At 40.4% G+C, this 16608-nt stretch overlaps 1 protein-coding gene across 6 annotated transcripts in view; it reads left to right on the top strand.

The window, feature by feature from the left end:
• Window positions 1-16608, top strand: part of LRCH3 (leucine-rich repeats and calponin homology (CH) domain containing 3) — a 96418-nt gene that overhangs the window by 51596 nt on the left and 28214 nt on the right. For 4 of the 6 annotated variants that reach the window (XM_011961152.1, XM_011961151.1, XM_011961150.1 and 1 more), the window contains exons 9-12: window positions 503-651; window positions 4143-4219; window positions 12016-12067; window positions 12535-12684. In XM_011961152.1, coding sequence (XP_011816542.1) covers window positions 503-651; window positions 4143-4219; window positions 12016-12067; window positions 12535-12684 — 428 coding nt within the window. The remainder of the gene's footprint in view (window positions 1-502; window positions 652-4142; window positions 4220-12015; window positions 12068-12534; window positions 12685-16608) is intronic. The other 2 variants (XM_011961153.1, XM_011961155.1) reach the window with 1 other exon arrangement.

Raw genomic sequence — 16608 nt, 5'->3', positions numbered from 1 at the left:
GGCCTCCCAAAGTGCTGGGATTACAGGCTTGAGCCACCGCGCCCGGCCCTTTTTTTTGTTTTTGAGACGGAGTCTTGCTCTGTTGCCCAAGCTAGAGTGCAGTGGCACAGTCTTGGCTCACTGGCTCACTATAACCTCCGTCTCCCAGGTTCAAGCAATTCTCCTGTCTCAGCCTCCCAAGTAGCTGGGACTACAGGCCTGCACCACTAAGCCCAGCTAATTTTTGTCTTTTTAGTAGAGACGGGGTTCACCATATTGTTCAGGTGATCCACCCGCCTCCACTTCCCAAAGTGCTGGGATTACAGGCGTGAGCCACCAACCTTGGACATAAAATGGGTAAAAAAAGACTTAAGTAATTTAAAGTTTTTGTCATCCCTCCCACTTTCAAGATAGAAAATCTTGGGGAAAAGGAAATAAGTAAATGTCTTTTATTGGCTGTCTAATTCGAATGTTTTTTTCTGGTGTGTGTGTGCGTGTGTGGTTGTGTGTGTGGTGTATACAGTGGAACATGATCTGGATCAGATTGACTTCATAGACAGCTGTACCGCAGAGGAAGAAGAGGCCGAGGTGAGACAGCCCAAGGGACCGGACTCAGACAGCCTTAGTTCACAGTTTGTGGCATATATTGAACAACGGCGAATCTCTCATGAGGTAGTACCTAGATTGAAGCCTAAGTATGTTGCTATCCCTTCGTAAAAATAATTCATAATAGTATAAAGTTTTGTTATATCAGTGATTTGTTGACTTAAGCCTAATTGTTTTCATTATGTTCACTTCTAATTTCAGTACCGAATTGTTGAGATTTATTCAGAAACATCAGACAGTAGTCTCAAGTAGGCTTTAGGTTTATTTTTCAAACAAGAAGACAGATTTCAGAATTTTACCAGAAGGAATAAGAGAAGTATAGGTACTGTTAAGGCCTCGAAGAAAGTACAAAGAAAAATATAGTGATGCTTTTCATTGTTGTTTTTATTGCTTTTACATTGTTACTAACTGATAAATCATAGTTTGGTCAGTAGTTAATTAACAGTTAAACCAAAAAGTTGACTTCGTGGCAACATGCAGACTTAACCATAGAATTTTTATAATATGCTGAGTTATATTGGAGCTTTTGTGCTAAGTCACACAGAACATAAATTGTTTGCTATTAAAATTCTTGAGTATTTCTTAAGTGGAACATTGAATTGCCTTAGAAAACAAATGTGCATTCAGCCCACTGCAGAATCTCTGCCAGTTCCCCAAGGGTCTCAGATAGAATAGCGTTCTTCAGTCTGTCTTGTCAGCATAGGAAAATGGCTTCACTTTAGTGGATGTGATGTTGATGTCTGGAGTTGGTTTCAGGCTCTGAGCAGTGATTATTTGAGAAACACTTGGGTCCTTTCTAGAGAATGATATATTAGCCTTTTAGAAATAGAGAATAATCTCTTTGGTCTGAGATAGCTAAAAGGAAAGAAAAAAAAAGAAATAGAGAATAATCATTTCAAGTGGGACATGTTGTAGAGTGATATTGTCATTCTTTATTTAATGAGACAGAGTCTCACTGTGTCACCCAGGCTGGTGTGCAGTGGTGTGATCTCAGCTCACTGCAGCCTCTGCCACCCAGGTTCAAGTGTTTCTCCCGCCTCAGCCTCCTGAGTAGCTGGGATTACAGGCGTGCGCCACCACGCCCGGCTAATTTTTGTATTTTTAGTAGAAATGGGGTTTCTCCATGTTGGCTGGGCTGGTCTTAAACTCTTGACCTCATGTGATCTGCCTGCCTCGGCCTCCCAAAGTGCTGGGATTACAGGTGTGAGCCACTGTGCCCAGCCAATATTATCATTCTTTTTTTTAAAAAGGGGGCTTTGGTTTTTCCTGTCTGAACACTTTTGAACACAGTGTTTTTTGTTGGTAAAGAGACACTCTTGTATTTAAAGTTGGATAAAATTATGTAAGTCAAAGTCTTATAGCCCAGAGATAGCAATGTACCAGATGACTGGTGAAACTACTTGTTCAGGCTGCTGGAGCAAGGGGCACCTAACTGTTTTGCAATAAAATTAAAATGAACAATGACACATTATAATCCTTAAATGAATTCATTTCCTTTTCTCCTGGTCTTTCTCTTTGATCATGTTATGCTTAATTAGGCTGTATAAATGGAGTATCTCTACTAAAAGTGAAAATGCCTATTATACTACTATGAAAAATAATAGTATCATTTCTTTAATTCATTATATTGTTTTGTAATAATAGTTTTTAAATTCTGGCTGCCTATTACATATGGTAGTCTTTATGACTTCTGTGTCATAAAGCTTTTGTAAAATTTAGCATCTGTGAAAATATGATGAGGCAGCATTATTTTAGATGGTTTCACAACCAGGGAAGAAATATCTTTTTATTTTCCTGAACACTTATCTAAAAATGGATTGTTAAAAACTAACCTATGTGAGATTTTAAACACTACTATTATTTAATTTTATCATAATACTTGTCACATACATAGACCATTCCTGTCTGAACATGGTACGATTTTTTTTTAATTAAACCAATGTCACATTCATTTTGTCATGAAAATTTCATGTACCTCTTAGAATAATTTTAGATAATTGCAGTATCGTAAAACTAGGATGGGGCTGGACATGGTGGCTCACACCTGTAATCCCAGCACTGTGGGAGGCCGAGGCGGGTGGATCACTTGAGGTCAGGAGTTTTAGATCAGATTGGCCAACGTGACGAAACCCTGTCTCTACTAAAAAAATAAAAATAAAAAATAAAACTTAGCTGGGAGTCATGCCAGGCACCTGTAATCCCTGCTACTCTGGAGGCTAAGGCATGAGAGTCGCTTGAACCTGAGCGGTGGATGTTGCAATGAGCCAAGATTGTGCCTCTGCACTCCAGCCTGGGTGACAGAGCGAGATTCCGTATCAGAAAACAACCAACCAAACAAAAAGCTAGGATGGTAAGTCACTGATACCACATCCTAGGAAGGATTTTTGTTTCTTTGTTAAAATGGTATAGCTTGGCCTGGTGGCTCATTCCTGTAATCTCAGCCACTCAGGAGGCTGAAGTAGGAAGACTGCTTGAGCCCAGGTGTTTGAGACCAGCCTGAGCAACATAGCGACTCTGTCTCTAAATAAACAAAAATTTTAAAATGGTGTATTCACTAAAATTAGAAAAGTTATTTTTGCATCAGAGTTGCAGAATTGTGGTTTATTATTGGGATCTCATGTCCAGACTTTAAGACAGTCAGTTGTTAGCCCTTTGGAGTAACTCACCAAGTTTCTAGTGACGTGTGATGTACCTGTTTCTTGGAGGTAGATGATAAGTAGTTTTATGTTTGATTTGTAGATATCCTTTTTGGAAAAGTTGTTTTCTTATTTTTCCCTTGATGAATAACTATTTTGATGATTATTTTTGGTTGAAACAAGATTGTATTGCTTCTGTACATTTTCCTTTGATAACCTTTAATCCTCTACCTTTGATTTATAGTTTTATTTTTCTGTGTGTGGTCTGTATTTTAAACCAGTTTAATTTTCCTCAGTAATACTTTTTGAAAGTGACCTTTTACTCTTTAGTTCATAAATAAGTAAAATTGCCAGTAATATTTTCCTTTTAAATACGGTATTTTACCATAAATAGAAATTACTTTTTGTTTTATCTTGATAGTCACCAACACACCCAAGACTGTTTGTATGAGTATGATAAGAGACAACTTGTGGTGATGGATCAATAAAGAAATGTGATCTGCCCAGTGAACTCACTATTACCGGAAATAGTCAAGAGAAACTGAGCAAATGTCAGGGTAGGGTGGGTGGGAATTTCTGTCCTAATGGAAGTCTGTACCATGACCTCTTCAGTTCTTTCCAATTCTGACATCTTCTTATTCAGTAGATATTACTGTGCTCGGTCACTGTAGTGTATGTAATACAGTGAGAAGGAAATCTGCTTTCTTATAAAATAAAATAAATGTGAGTTGTGAACATTTTTGTTTATTAAAGCAGCAGTATAGCATATGATGCTTTTACACCTAAAGTTTACATTTGAAGAGTCTATTAAAATTTTTTAAATATAATATACAAATTAAATGACAAATTGGATGTGAACTGTGTAATCACAGTGTTATGGATTAATATATTAAATTTATTTATTTCTGTCCTTTGGCCTAGGGTTCACCAGTAAAGCCAGTAGCCATTAGGGAGTTTCAAAAAACAGAAGATATGAGAAGATATTTACATCAAAACAGGTTTGAAAAACCAATTCTACTTAATTTCTGTCTGTCTTAACTCAATGATGAGAGCATAAAATAATTTTGGCTTTATGCAGATCTGTGTGTAATAAAGATGTTTTGATGGCATGTATTTAGAACTGAATGACAGTGTGCTTTTTGTACTCATGCCATAGACAAAGTGAAAATTGATTTGATTCTAACTTGACTCTATCTAAATCATCACCTACACAGTTAATTCATCTGAAGATACTTGATAGCAGTGAGACTTTGTGGTGATGCTATGTGGATTCATGCATAAAAAGAGCTAAAAGAACTTCAGGACTGGGCGTAGTGGCTAACACTTGTAATCCCAGCACTTTGGGAGGCCAGGGCGGGAGGCTTGCTTGAGCCCAGGAGTTGGAGACCAGTCTGAGCATTTTTGACTGGATAACAGAGAGATAGGCAGAGACAGTGATATGGATCACCAGTCCTGTCTCAGTTAATGCGATCTTTCCACTGTACTTGGTGTCTCTGAGAATATTTTGAAAATTAGGCCCGGCACGGTGGCTCATACCTGTACTGCCAGCACTTTGGGAGGCCAAGGCGGGCGGATCACTTGAGGTTAGGAGATCGAGACCAGCCTGGCCAACATGGTGAAACCCCGTCTCTACTAAAAATACAAAAATTAGCTGGATGTGGTGGGACACACCTGTAATTCCAGCTACTTGGGAGGCTGAGGCAGAAAAATCACTTGAACCCAGGAGGCGGAGGTTGCAGTGAGCTGAGATTGCGCCACTGTACTCCAGCGTGGGTGACAGAGTGAGACTCCGTCTCAAAAAAAAAAACAGAGTATTTTGAAAATTAGCTTGATCATTTAGAGCACTGCTTCTCATTCTTGAATTCCAGAATGTTTCTTGCCATGAAGTATTTCGCAGTAGTTGGAAATTTCATCCTTTAGTTCTTTGCCTTCTGGTTTTATGAAGTCTTGATATGCCTTTTCTTAAGTGATGGTAAATTTACGTAGTTCTTATATTTGACAGGGTATTAAAGTTAACTTGGGGGACTGAAATATAGATGGAATAAATATGTAGGGAGTAAAAAGAAAGACATAACTTTGCCATTTATACTCTTACCACTTAACTAATGGAGATTTAATTAAATTTTATATGCTTTGAAATTTATTTCAGAATGTCTTTTCAGTTGCCATGTGTCCTTTTATTGAAAGTATAGTCTTTTGAGATTCCAGTTTTATGCAGGAGTTTCCAGTTACATTCCCTACCCTGAGTGGGCCTGCATTTTTTATCTCCTGTCTCTCTCACGTCCTGTATCCATCATAGCTCGACAGCTTCGGATTTAGTAGAAACCCTCACGGTAAAAGCTAGCTTTTTCATTCAGTTACCTTATGTGTTAGTTTTCTGTTGCTTGTGTTATGAAGTTCTAGCAGTTTAGAACACCACCTCTTTATTATATTAATACCCTTCTGGAGGATAGAGCCTGGGCAGGCCCCCCTGGTTCTCTACTTAGAAGCCAAAGTCAGGGTATTAGCTGACCTGGGTTCTCATGTGGAGACTGTGGAGGAGAGTTCATCAGTTTGATGCAGTTACCGGCCCCATGACCGAGGTCCGCGTTATTTTCCTGGTTGCCAGCGGGTGGCGTTGAGAGTCCACCCACATTGCTTCTTCGCGGCCCCCTCCGTCTTTAAACCAGGAATGATGGGTCAAATCCTCCTCACATTTGGAATCTTTCCACTTCCCTTTCTGCCACATCTCCCAAAGTCTTTTGCTTTTAAGGGCTCATGGTTATATTAGGTCAACCTGGGTAATCTCCCCGTTTTAAGGCCACCTGATTAGTAACCTTAATTTCATCTGCAAAGCCTTTTAAAAATGTAATACAACAATATTCACTAGAGGAAGGCCAGGGACGGAGATCATGGAAGACGAAAGTCTGCCTACCACATCTTAGTCCAGAGTTCCTGTTTTTACTTCTTTTTGAAAGTCTGTGGATTCTTTATTTTCATGGCACCTTAGCAATACATTTGAAAAGCTTGTTTTATTTTATTCAGCATTTTGGTTATTTCCATTGGAAGAGTCATTCAGGACGTTTAGTCTGCCGCAGTGCTGGCAACGAAAGCTGGGATTACATTTTTTGTTTTGTTTTGTTTTGTGACAGGGTCTCTCTCTGTTGCCTAGGCTGGAGTGCAGTGTTGTGATCATGGTCACTGCAGCCTCTACCTCCCAGGCTCAAGCAATCCTCCCACCTCAGCCTCTGGAGTGCTATATACTCAGCAAATGGTTTGTTATTTTTAGTAGAGACAGAAATCTCACTAAGTTGCCCGGGCTGGTCTCAGACTCCTGGACTGAAGTACTAACCCTCCTGCTTTGGCCTCCCAAAATGCTGGGATTACAGGTGTGAGCCACTGCACCCAGCCATGATTACTGTTTCACTGGGGGTTCCAGAATACTAGACCTTAGCACAGTCCTTGGGTAAGAACTCCATACTGGATCCTAGTAACCGGTTAGGCTCTAAGATCAATAGATACGTCCTGTTTTTAATTAGCAGGTATTTGTGAAATACCTACTATGTGCCAAGTTCTTTTCCAGATATAGCTGTGAACTTAGTCAAAATTCCTGCCGTCTTGGAGCTACCATTCGAGTGGAATGTTGAATTAGAACCTAAAAAGACAAAATCACCTCGCAATGACTGATAGCTCTCAGGCGAGCAAGACTTGTCTTTAATCTGAATGACATGTTATCAAAAAGAATCTACCTCAGTGGTCTGTCAGTTACAGCAGCTCAAAAACACTGGGTGAGCATGAGGAATCCTCTGCTAGTGAGCTGAAAAGGAAAGCTCGCTTACCCCTTTCTCTCCCATTCTCCTCCCCTACCCTCATCCACCACACACATTGCTTCCCGCCTACCACTCCCCTATCCCCCACCCACATAGAGTCTACCCTACTGGGAGATAATAAACATATGGAGATGTAATACATAAAAAGTGTGAATGTTTTGTAGTATTTGCCAAGATGGATTATGTAAATTTGAAATTGAAACTAGCAAAAATTATGTTTTAAAAAAATTGTTAAAATAATTTTTTATGGGCTGGGTGCAGTGTCTCACGTCTGTCATCCCAGCACTTTGGGAGTCTGAGGCCAGCAGATCACCTGAGGTCAGGAGTTCCAGACCAGCCTGGCCAACATGGTGAAACCCCATCTCCACTAAAAATACAAAAATTAGCCGGGTGCGGTAGCTTGCACCTGTAGTCCTAGCTACTTGGGAGGCTGAGGCAGGAGAATTGCTTGAACCCTGGAGGTGGAGGTTGCAGTGAGCCAAGATTGTACCACTGCATTCCAGCTTGGGTGACAGCAAGACTCTGTCTTAAAAAAAAAAAAAAAAAAAAAATTATGGGTCCTACTTATAATTTGAATAGCATTTTAGTTCAGGAGACATGATAATATCAGACTAGGTTCTGTAAAGTGTGTTATAACTTCTATAAGAAGCAACATAGAATTAACATTTAGATAAAACCTGGAAGTTTTTTTGTTTCATGTTATATAGACAAAGCCAGAAAAGCTACTTACATTAATTTTGTGATTTTGTAAATAAAGAAAAACAGAGAAGGCAGTTTAGAGTCTGCCTTATACTGGCTGGGCACAGTGGCTCAGGCCTGTAATCCCAGCACTTTGGGAGACCAAGGCAGGTGGATCACCTGAGGTAAGGAGTTTGAGACCAGCCTGGCCAACATGGTGAAACCCCATCTCTACTAAAAATACAAAAAATTGGCCGGTTTGGTGGCAGGTGCCTGTAATCCCAGCCACTTGGGAGGCTGAGGCAGGAGAATTGCTTGAACCCAGGAGGTGGAGGTTGCAGTGAGCCCAGATTGTGCCCCTGCACTCTAGCCTGGAAAACAGAGCGAGACTCCATCTCAAAAGAAAAACAAAAAAAAAAGTCTGCCTGAAGAGAGAAAAGTCTGGTTTACTTAGCTCAAGTAAGTTCAAGATTTAGAGGAGATACATGTGTGTTACCTGCATTTTGTTTTTTATGTCTCAATATTCCACGCTTTTTTGGGGGAGGGTGCTACTGTCATTCATTCAAGCAGTATTTCTTAAGCACTGTAATGGTTCTGTCTCTGTTCCAAATCCCTGATATTTTAGAGTTACTTTTTAGTGGATATAGACAAATATATGTAACAAGTATATTTCAGATACTGCTAGGTGCTGTGAAGAAAAATAAAGCAGGATAAAAGAGATGGTAGGGTGAGGGAAGAGTGAAAGTAATGTTAGATGCAGTGAGAATATTTCAGTAGAAACATGAAAAAGAGCAAACATTATGGCGGTCTAGGGGGGAAACATTCTAGGTAGAGGTTCTGAGGTAGGAACATGCTTTTGGTGTATTCAAGAAACACCCAGGAGCCTGAGTAAAGCAGGTCACATCTGGGGTGTGAGATGAGAGTTCTGCTGTGGCGAAGTTCTGTTTCAGGTACATGCAAGACATCCGAGTGGAATTATCAAGTAAGCAGTTAGATTTATGAGTTTGGAGTAAGGTGGCAAGAATTAGGGCTTGAACAACCAGAAAAACAAACTGAGCAGGGGTGGTCATGGGGATAGGAGGAAGAGAGTGGTGTCCCAGAGGCTGAACGAAACCAGTGCTGTTGTTTTTGCTTTTTCAAGACACGGCCTGTGTCACCCAGGCTGGAGTGTGGTGGCGTCATCATAGCTCAAGCAGCCTTGACCTCCTGGACTCAGGAGATCCTCCTGCCTTGGCCTCCCAAAATGCTGGCATTCAAAGCATGAGCCGCTCTGCCTGGCCTTGAAAACAGTGTTTGAAGAAGTATAGAGAGGAATGAACAACATCACCTACTGCTGATAGGTTTTTTTTCCAGGCGGAGGCTGGCTCTGTCGCCAGGCTGGAGTGCTGTGGCGCAATCTTGACTCACTGCAACCTCCGCCTCCCAGGTTCAAGCCATTCCCCTGCATCAGCCTTCTGAGTAGCTGGGACTACAGGTGCGCGCCACCACACCTGGCCAATTTTTTGTATTTTTTTAGTAGAGATGGGGTGTCGCCATGTTAGCCAGGATGGTCTCGATCTCCTGACCTCATGATCCACCCGTCTCGGCCTCCCAATGTGCTGGGATTGCAGGCGTGAGCCACTGCGCCCCGCCCTGCTGATAGGTTTAATAAGAGGAGGACTAACAAACAACTATTAGGTTTGGGGTTGTCAAGATCGCTGACAAACTTGTGAGGTGAAAGAAAGAACAGTTTTAGTGAAATTGTAAGGACAGGATGTGGATTGGATTGGGTACAAAATACAATAATGAGATAAAGTGGAAACAATGGGTTTGACTGGCTTTTTAAAGAAGTATTGTAAAAAGAGGGTAAATGAATATGTGTACCTGTAATCCCAGCACTTTGGGAGGCTTAGGTGGGTGGTCTGCTTGAGCCCAGGAGTTCGAGACCAGCCTGGGCAACATGGCGAAACCCCATCTCTACCAAAAATATACAAAAATTAGCTGGGTATGGTGGTGCACACCTGTAGTTCCAGCTTCTCAGGAAGCTGAGGTAGGATTGCTTAACTCTGGGAGGTGGAGGTCTCAGTGAGCTGAGATCACACCACTGCATTCAAGCCTGGACAACAGACTGAGATGAGACCCTGTCTCAAAAAAAAAATAGAAAAGAAAAAAAGAAACATGTAAAAAGAAGATATGTAGGCCGGGCGCGGTGGCTCAAGCCTGTAATCCCAGCACTTTGGGAGGCCGAGACGGGTGGATCACGAGGTCAGGAGATCGAGACCGTCCTGGCTATCACGGTGAAACCCCGTCTCTACTAAAAATACAAAACCTAGCCGGGCGAGGTGGCGGGCGCCTGTAGTCCCAGCTACTCAGGAGGCTGAGGCAGGAGAATGGCGTAAACCCGGGAGGCGGAGCTTGCAGTGAGCTGAGATCCGGCCACTGCACTCCAGCCTGGGCGACAGAGCAAGACTCCGTCTCGGAAAGAAAGAAAAAAAAAAAAAAAAAAAAGAAGATATGTATTAAAAGGTTGAAAAGCAGCTGGGCACAGTGGCTCACACCTGTAATCCCAACACTTTGGGAGGCTGAGGCGAGCGGATCACCTGAGGTCCGGTGTTCAGTGACTGCATTTCATTAAATTCGGCCTAGCCAACATGGTGAAACCCTGTCTCTACTAAAAATAAAAAAATTAGCCGGGTGTGCTGGCACATGTTCGTAATCCTAGCTACTCAGGAGGCTGAGGCGAAAGAATCGCTTGAACCTGGGAGGCGGAGGTTGTGGTAAGCTGAGATCGTGCCACTGCACTCCAGCTTGGGCGACAGGACAAGACTCTGTCTCAAAACAAAACAAAACAAAGATTGATAAGCATTGTTAACGTATAGTGTTCAGGTTAGGGCACATGAACAGACTTGAGATGGTTTATTTGGTCCTTTCTGTGTTTTGGTTCAGTTCATCTACAGATGGCCAGTAAAAGCTATGGGAAATTTTAACAGTGAAATTAGCAATCCAGGGAGAAAGTTGCAGTTAATTCCTGTTACTCTAAATGTGTAATCAGGGCGGGGTGCGGTGTCCCACACCTGTAATCCCAGCACTCTGGTAGGCCCAAGTGGGTGGATCACTTGAAAACTCAGGAATTTGAGGGCAACATAGCAAAGCCCATCTCTACAGAAACTACAGAAATAAGCCTGGGTTGGTTGACACACACCTGTAGGCCAGCTACTCGAAAGGCTGAGGCGAGATTATCACTTGAGGCGAGGAGGTCGAATCTGCAGTGAGCCACGATCATACCAATGCACTCCAGCTTGGGCAACAGAGTGAGACCTGTCTCAAAAAAAGACAAAAAAAAAAAAAAAAAGACTGGCCGCAGTGGCTCACACACCTGTAATCCAAATACTTTAGGAGGCTGAGGTGGGAGGATGGCTTGAGGGGCAGGAGTTTGAGACCAGTCTGGGCAACACAGTAAGACCGGCATTGCTACAGAAAAATGTTTTAAAAAATAGCTGGGCATGATGGCTTGAGCCCAGGAGGTCAAGACTGCAGTGAGCAATGATGGCAGGATTTTGTTTTTGTTCCCCTAATAGCACACTGATTTCAGTGCCTTTAGATCAGCCTGAGAGGCTAATCATCATCATAGTTTCAGAGGCCAGGTCCTAAATGTCAGACAGTCACTACTTTTGCCAGTTTTAGTTTCAGACACAAAGATGAGTTACAGAGACTTGAACAATGAAATCTGTTTCAGGAAAAGGATAAATAGTAAACTACAAGAATTAACACTGATAACAGTGAGGAAGTAGTACTTTTTTGTTGTTTTTTTAAGCATTAAGAAAGGGTTTCGTAGTTTTCTTAAAAATAAACCAGAATCTTTATTTCTGTGTTAAAATTACTTCATCAATTGAAAATAAGAGCAGGTGTGCTTTATAAATATAGTTACCAGGTTCTGTGGTATTCTAGATTTCTGTTGATAAAATGGCTCTGTGTGAAAGGATCTCAGTTTACCTGTATCTTGTTTTAATCATGATGGTAACGAAGATAATAGTTATTCATGTTATAAAGAAATGATACTGTTTGAAAAGTTATCTCAGTTAACTGTTGTTATTGGCTGACATAGTGATACCACATGAAACGTGAGTCGGAGGTGGCATATGTTCCTCTGGTTTCACTTAATGACTTGGGCGTAGGTTTACAAAATGCAGCTACTCCTTCAATGCTGACTAGGCGGTTTGCTGCTGATTAATAGAAAGCTACATTTACAATAAAAATTTCATTTGTTTTTTATACATCTGTTTGTCTTTTTATTGAAGAGTTTTTTTCTGTTTTCTTTTTTGGATCAGGGTTCCAGTTGAGCCATCTTCTCTCTTGTCACTATCAGCAAGTCACAATCAGGTAATTTTTAGTAGTTATGTTTATTTAGTTTTGCTTTTTAAACTAAGATGATTTTTTTCTTTTATAATACTTAAATTGCCATTAATTGCCAGATATATTTAAGCATTACTAGCTGTCTCAATTAATATAACATATGTACGTGATACTTGCTAACAGTGTTTTTGGACACTAGATAGAAAATCTTTACCTTCGTGATAGCTTTCTAGTATTAGGTTGGTGCAAAAGTAATTGCAGTTTCTCCCATCACTTTCAATGGCAGAAACCGCAATTACTTTTGTACCAACCTAATGTATATAAGAACGGTGCAAAGATGGGAAAAGATTGGCAGTAAACACATGTAAAGAAATGCTAGGTGACTTCAAAGCAAAAGTTGCATGGGTCAACAGTAGTTCCCTGAATTGATAGGGAATGTTGGTAAAGTGATCCTTGTTTTTACTTTGATATGCACAATAACGCTTTGGTTCCAGCTGTCACATACAGACCTGGAACTTCATCGGAGAAGGGAGCAGTTAGTAGAGCGCACTCGGAGAGAGGCTCAGCTCGCTGCCCTGCAGTATGAAGAGGAGAAAATAAGGACCAAGCAGATCCAGAGAGATGCTGTCCTGGACTTTGTCAAAGTGAGTCCTTTGAATGACACTGTTCAAGCTGCTGAGAGGTGAAGTGCGTATTTGTTTGGCCAAGCCTGTTGCTTTTTTTGTGTCAATTAAAATGTCAACCATTTTTCTCTCTATAAGGAATCTTGACTAAATAGAGTGCCTCTTTTACTTGTGTCTATCTGCATAAGGACGATGGAAGTGATTATCTTATTAACAGTAATTTCTTCCTCTTACTTAGCAGTCCATCATTGGACATGTCACTTTACTATCCAGCAGCCGTTTCCTCAATTTCTGGTGTCATAGTAAAGATCAGTCACATGAAACTGATAGTGCTTTAGCAAATAACAAGTTAAGGCCCTCCAAATGTGAACTGTTACTCAGACCTCTCTCCAGCTTCCCTGCTTTAGTAAATAACAAAAGTTAAGGCCCTCCAAATGTGAACTGTTACTCAGACCTCTCTCCAGCTTCCCTGCTTTAGTAAATAACAAAAGTTAAGGCCCTCCAAATGTGAATTGTTACTCAGACCTCTCTCCAGCTTCCTTGCTTTAGTAAATAACAAAAGTTTGCTAGCCTCACAGGCTTAATCCTTTGCAGGAACTTTGATTTGTTCCTTTCTGTTCTCCACACACATTCAGTTAACAACCCTGTTAATATTTCTTAATATTTTGCAGCCTCTATAGTAGTGTCTGAAACAATAACATTTTCTTTTACCTGTATTACTTATCTTTTTGTTCTGAAATCATTTTTTTGTTCATAATTAAATAATTATTTGTAATTTTGTTGACTTAATATCTGTCTCTCATTTATCTGTAAACTCCATGAAGATAAGAACCATGTCTGTTTTACTTACTACTGTATCCCTAGACCTTAGCAGGTTTTAGCTCATAGTAATCGTCAATACCTATTTGTTGAATGATTAAATGAATTATTCTTGTCCTCTAAAGACTTTCCTATATTTCATACTTTAGAGACCATCTTCTTTAAGTACCATGCATATGTCTGTTTTACCTGATAAATTATTTTTTTCTGAATGTATCAGACCCTTGGTGATGATGTTTAACTCTTTCTTACCTGATTCCTCTTCATCCAACAAGTTCCCTTGTCTGTTATTTTCTATCAAGATGTAGGCAAATCTGGCCACGTATGGTGGCTCACGCCTGTAGTCCCAGCATTTGGGAGACCAAGGTGGGTGGATCACCTGAGGTCAGGAGTTTGAGATCAGCCTGGCCAATGTGGCAAAATCCTGTCTCAAGTGAAATAAAAAAATTTAGCTGGGCGTGGTGGTGCATGCCTGTAATCCCAGCTAACCAGGAGGCCGAAGTGGGAGAATTGTCTGAGCCCAGGAGGCGGAGGTTGCAGTGAGCTGAGCTGAGATCACCACCACTGCACTCTATCCAGCCTGGTCGGCAGAGTGAGACTCCATCTCAAAAAAAAAAGTGGGTAAATCTTTTGACCAATAGCAAAAATACTAAAATTAATATTCCTGCAACCAGAAGTTCACAAAGGTACCTCTCTTAATCCCTCCCTCAGAACCTTCCGTCTGCCCTGAGATGTTTCTTTTCGTGCCTTTTCACCCCTCGTAAGAACGTTAATGTGCTGATGGCCGTGTTCTCCTGGCCTCCTTTATCTCTGTCACTGTCTTTTTGTGCAAGTCATCTAATACCCAGATACTGTTTCTCCTAATTTGTCCAACCATTTCTCTTTCCCTTAAGTCCCTACTTGATTTGTTACAACATAAAAACTTTTTTATATAGTTCTTTTGAAACTAATGAAAATACTTCATTGGTTTATTCTTCATAGGTCATTTGGAGGTGTTCAGGTTTCATAGATGAGGAAGCTGCAGGTGTAGGAAAATTAAGCAATGTAGTCATTTATAGTAAATTCCTTTTCATAATCAGGAGGCAAACCTAGACTTCTGAAAGCCTAACTTTGTTCGTCCATTCGACTTGAAAGACCTTTATGGAATGCTGGTTGTACAAGGAATATAAAGATGCATAAAATACAAGCCTTGCCCACCAGGCACAGCTTAGACCGTATCACAGAAATAAACAGAAAATAAGACAGCTTGTAATAAAAGTGCTTGTTTTATATTCAAGACAATAGAAGACTTAGAGAACAAGTATCATCAGAATTGACCTCAAAAAGAGATGATACAGGACCCTGAAGAATGAGTATGTAGGAAATAGCCAGGAAGAATAGACTGGATGGTGGTGTGAAGGGGGGTTCAATCTAGGCTGAGGAAATCTAAACGGGATGGGAACTGGGGATGACCTTGTATGATTTGTAGATTTAAAATAACGGTGCTTGCAGGAAATACCAGCTGGCCTAGAGAGTTTGTATTGAAGACTGACGGGAACAACGAATTATTGAGATGATGATAATACTTAAAACTTACTGAATGCTTATTATGTACCAGGCACTATTTTAAGTACATTATATATATTTACTCATTTAATTCTCCAGCAATCTCTTTAGGTACCATTTTTTTCTTTTTATGAACACGGAAACACACTCAGAGAGAATAGCAGTTTACTAAGATTAAATACTCAGTAAGTGGCAGGGTTAAAATCCTATTATTAGAACAAGGCAGGTTGGCTCCAAAGCCTATTTCGTGAGCACAGTCCATGCTGCCTCTCGGTAATGATGGTTAACACTGAATCCTAAATGCTGTTCTATGTGCTTTGCATAAATTAACTCATTCAGTTTGCCTTCTATAGAAGTCACACAGCTAGCAAGAGATAGTCAACTTGTAGAGAGTCTTGATTAAATGTCAGATTAGTGTTGGATCTTGATCTGTTAAGTAAAAGAGAATGCTGAGTTTCAAAGCAGGAAAAAAACATGACGAGAGAGACTTCTGAAAAATGAATGTGCTCGTGTTAGAATCGGTTAGGAAGAAAGAGACTAGAAAGAGGAAAATAAAGAAGAGAGAAATGGCAATAGTTAGACTAGGGTGTAAAATAAGGCATAAAAACCAGATGGCTTCTGAGGGTCCTAAGGGTCGGCAGTATTGCACAGAGACAAGAGCCTAAGTTCAGAAATTTCTGAATTTGAATCCAGCTTTGCCACTTGCTGTGTGCTTGACTTTTAGAAAGTTACTGAGCCATTTTATGCCTTTAGCTTCCTACTGTGTGTGATATTTAACTATGAAATATTAACTATTTCAGAATTATTATAGATATACTTAATGCTTAATACTAGTATGGTAGATGCTATATCCCCTATTACTATAATAAAATGGATTTGCTGAATTACCTGCAAGAGAGATGATGAATAAATCACTGAAGAGGGTGAAAGAAAAGCTCCCAAAGCAAGGTTTGGAGGCTAAAAGAATGGTTTCAGATGAGGGTCTCGCACTGTGGAAAGAACGCAGGCTCTGCAGTTGGAAGACAGGCGCAAACCTCAGCTATGCTACTTATGAACTTGGAGACCTTGCACGTGCCGCATAGCCTCTCTTCTTGATTTTCTCATCTCTAAATGAATATGATGATGATATTTTATCTCACACAGTAGAAGAATCACTGAAATACTGTGTACACAGTGACATACGGTAGAGCACGTTGTAAAGCGGGGACTACAGCAATGCTATCATGTTATTATTAGATGATTAGATATCACACATTGGAGAAAATAGCCAGTTAGTATGGGACATTGTGAGTTTGTTTTTGAATATGTCAGATATGAGGTGGAGTGGGGTTTCCAAGTAAAGAGTTTCCACAGGCAGTTGAAAACACAAACCTGAGATTTGCTTCTAGCTAAAGTTATTACCATTCGAGTGATACTGAAGCCATTAGAGGGAGAGAATAAGTTCACTGAGAGAAGGTCAGTATTCTGATTGTAAACGTGTTTCTGTAGGTATATGTATAGTTTTAAAAATTTGTAACTAAACTGTTCTAACTAGTAAATCTAGAAAAATGCTGTATACAAGAGGTAAAAAAATTAATGTGA

Source organism: Colobus angolensis, unplaced genomic scaffold, assembly GCF_000951035.1.
Source record: "Colobus angolensis palliatus isolate OR3802 unplaced genomic scaffold, Cang.pa_1.0 Scaffold54, whole genome shotgun sequence".
NCBI classification, from domain to species: Eukaryota; Metazoa; Chordata; class Mammalia; order Primates; family Cercopithecidae; genus Colobus; species Colobus angolensis.
The sequence above is the reverse complement of the archived record's forward strand: the minus strand, read 5'-3'. Positions and strand labels throughout refer to the sequence as shown.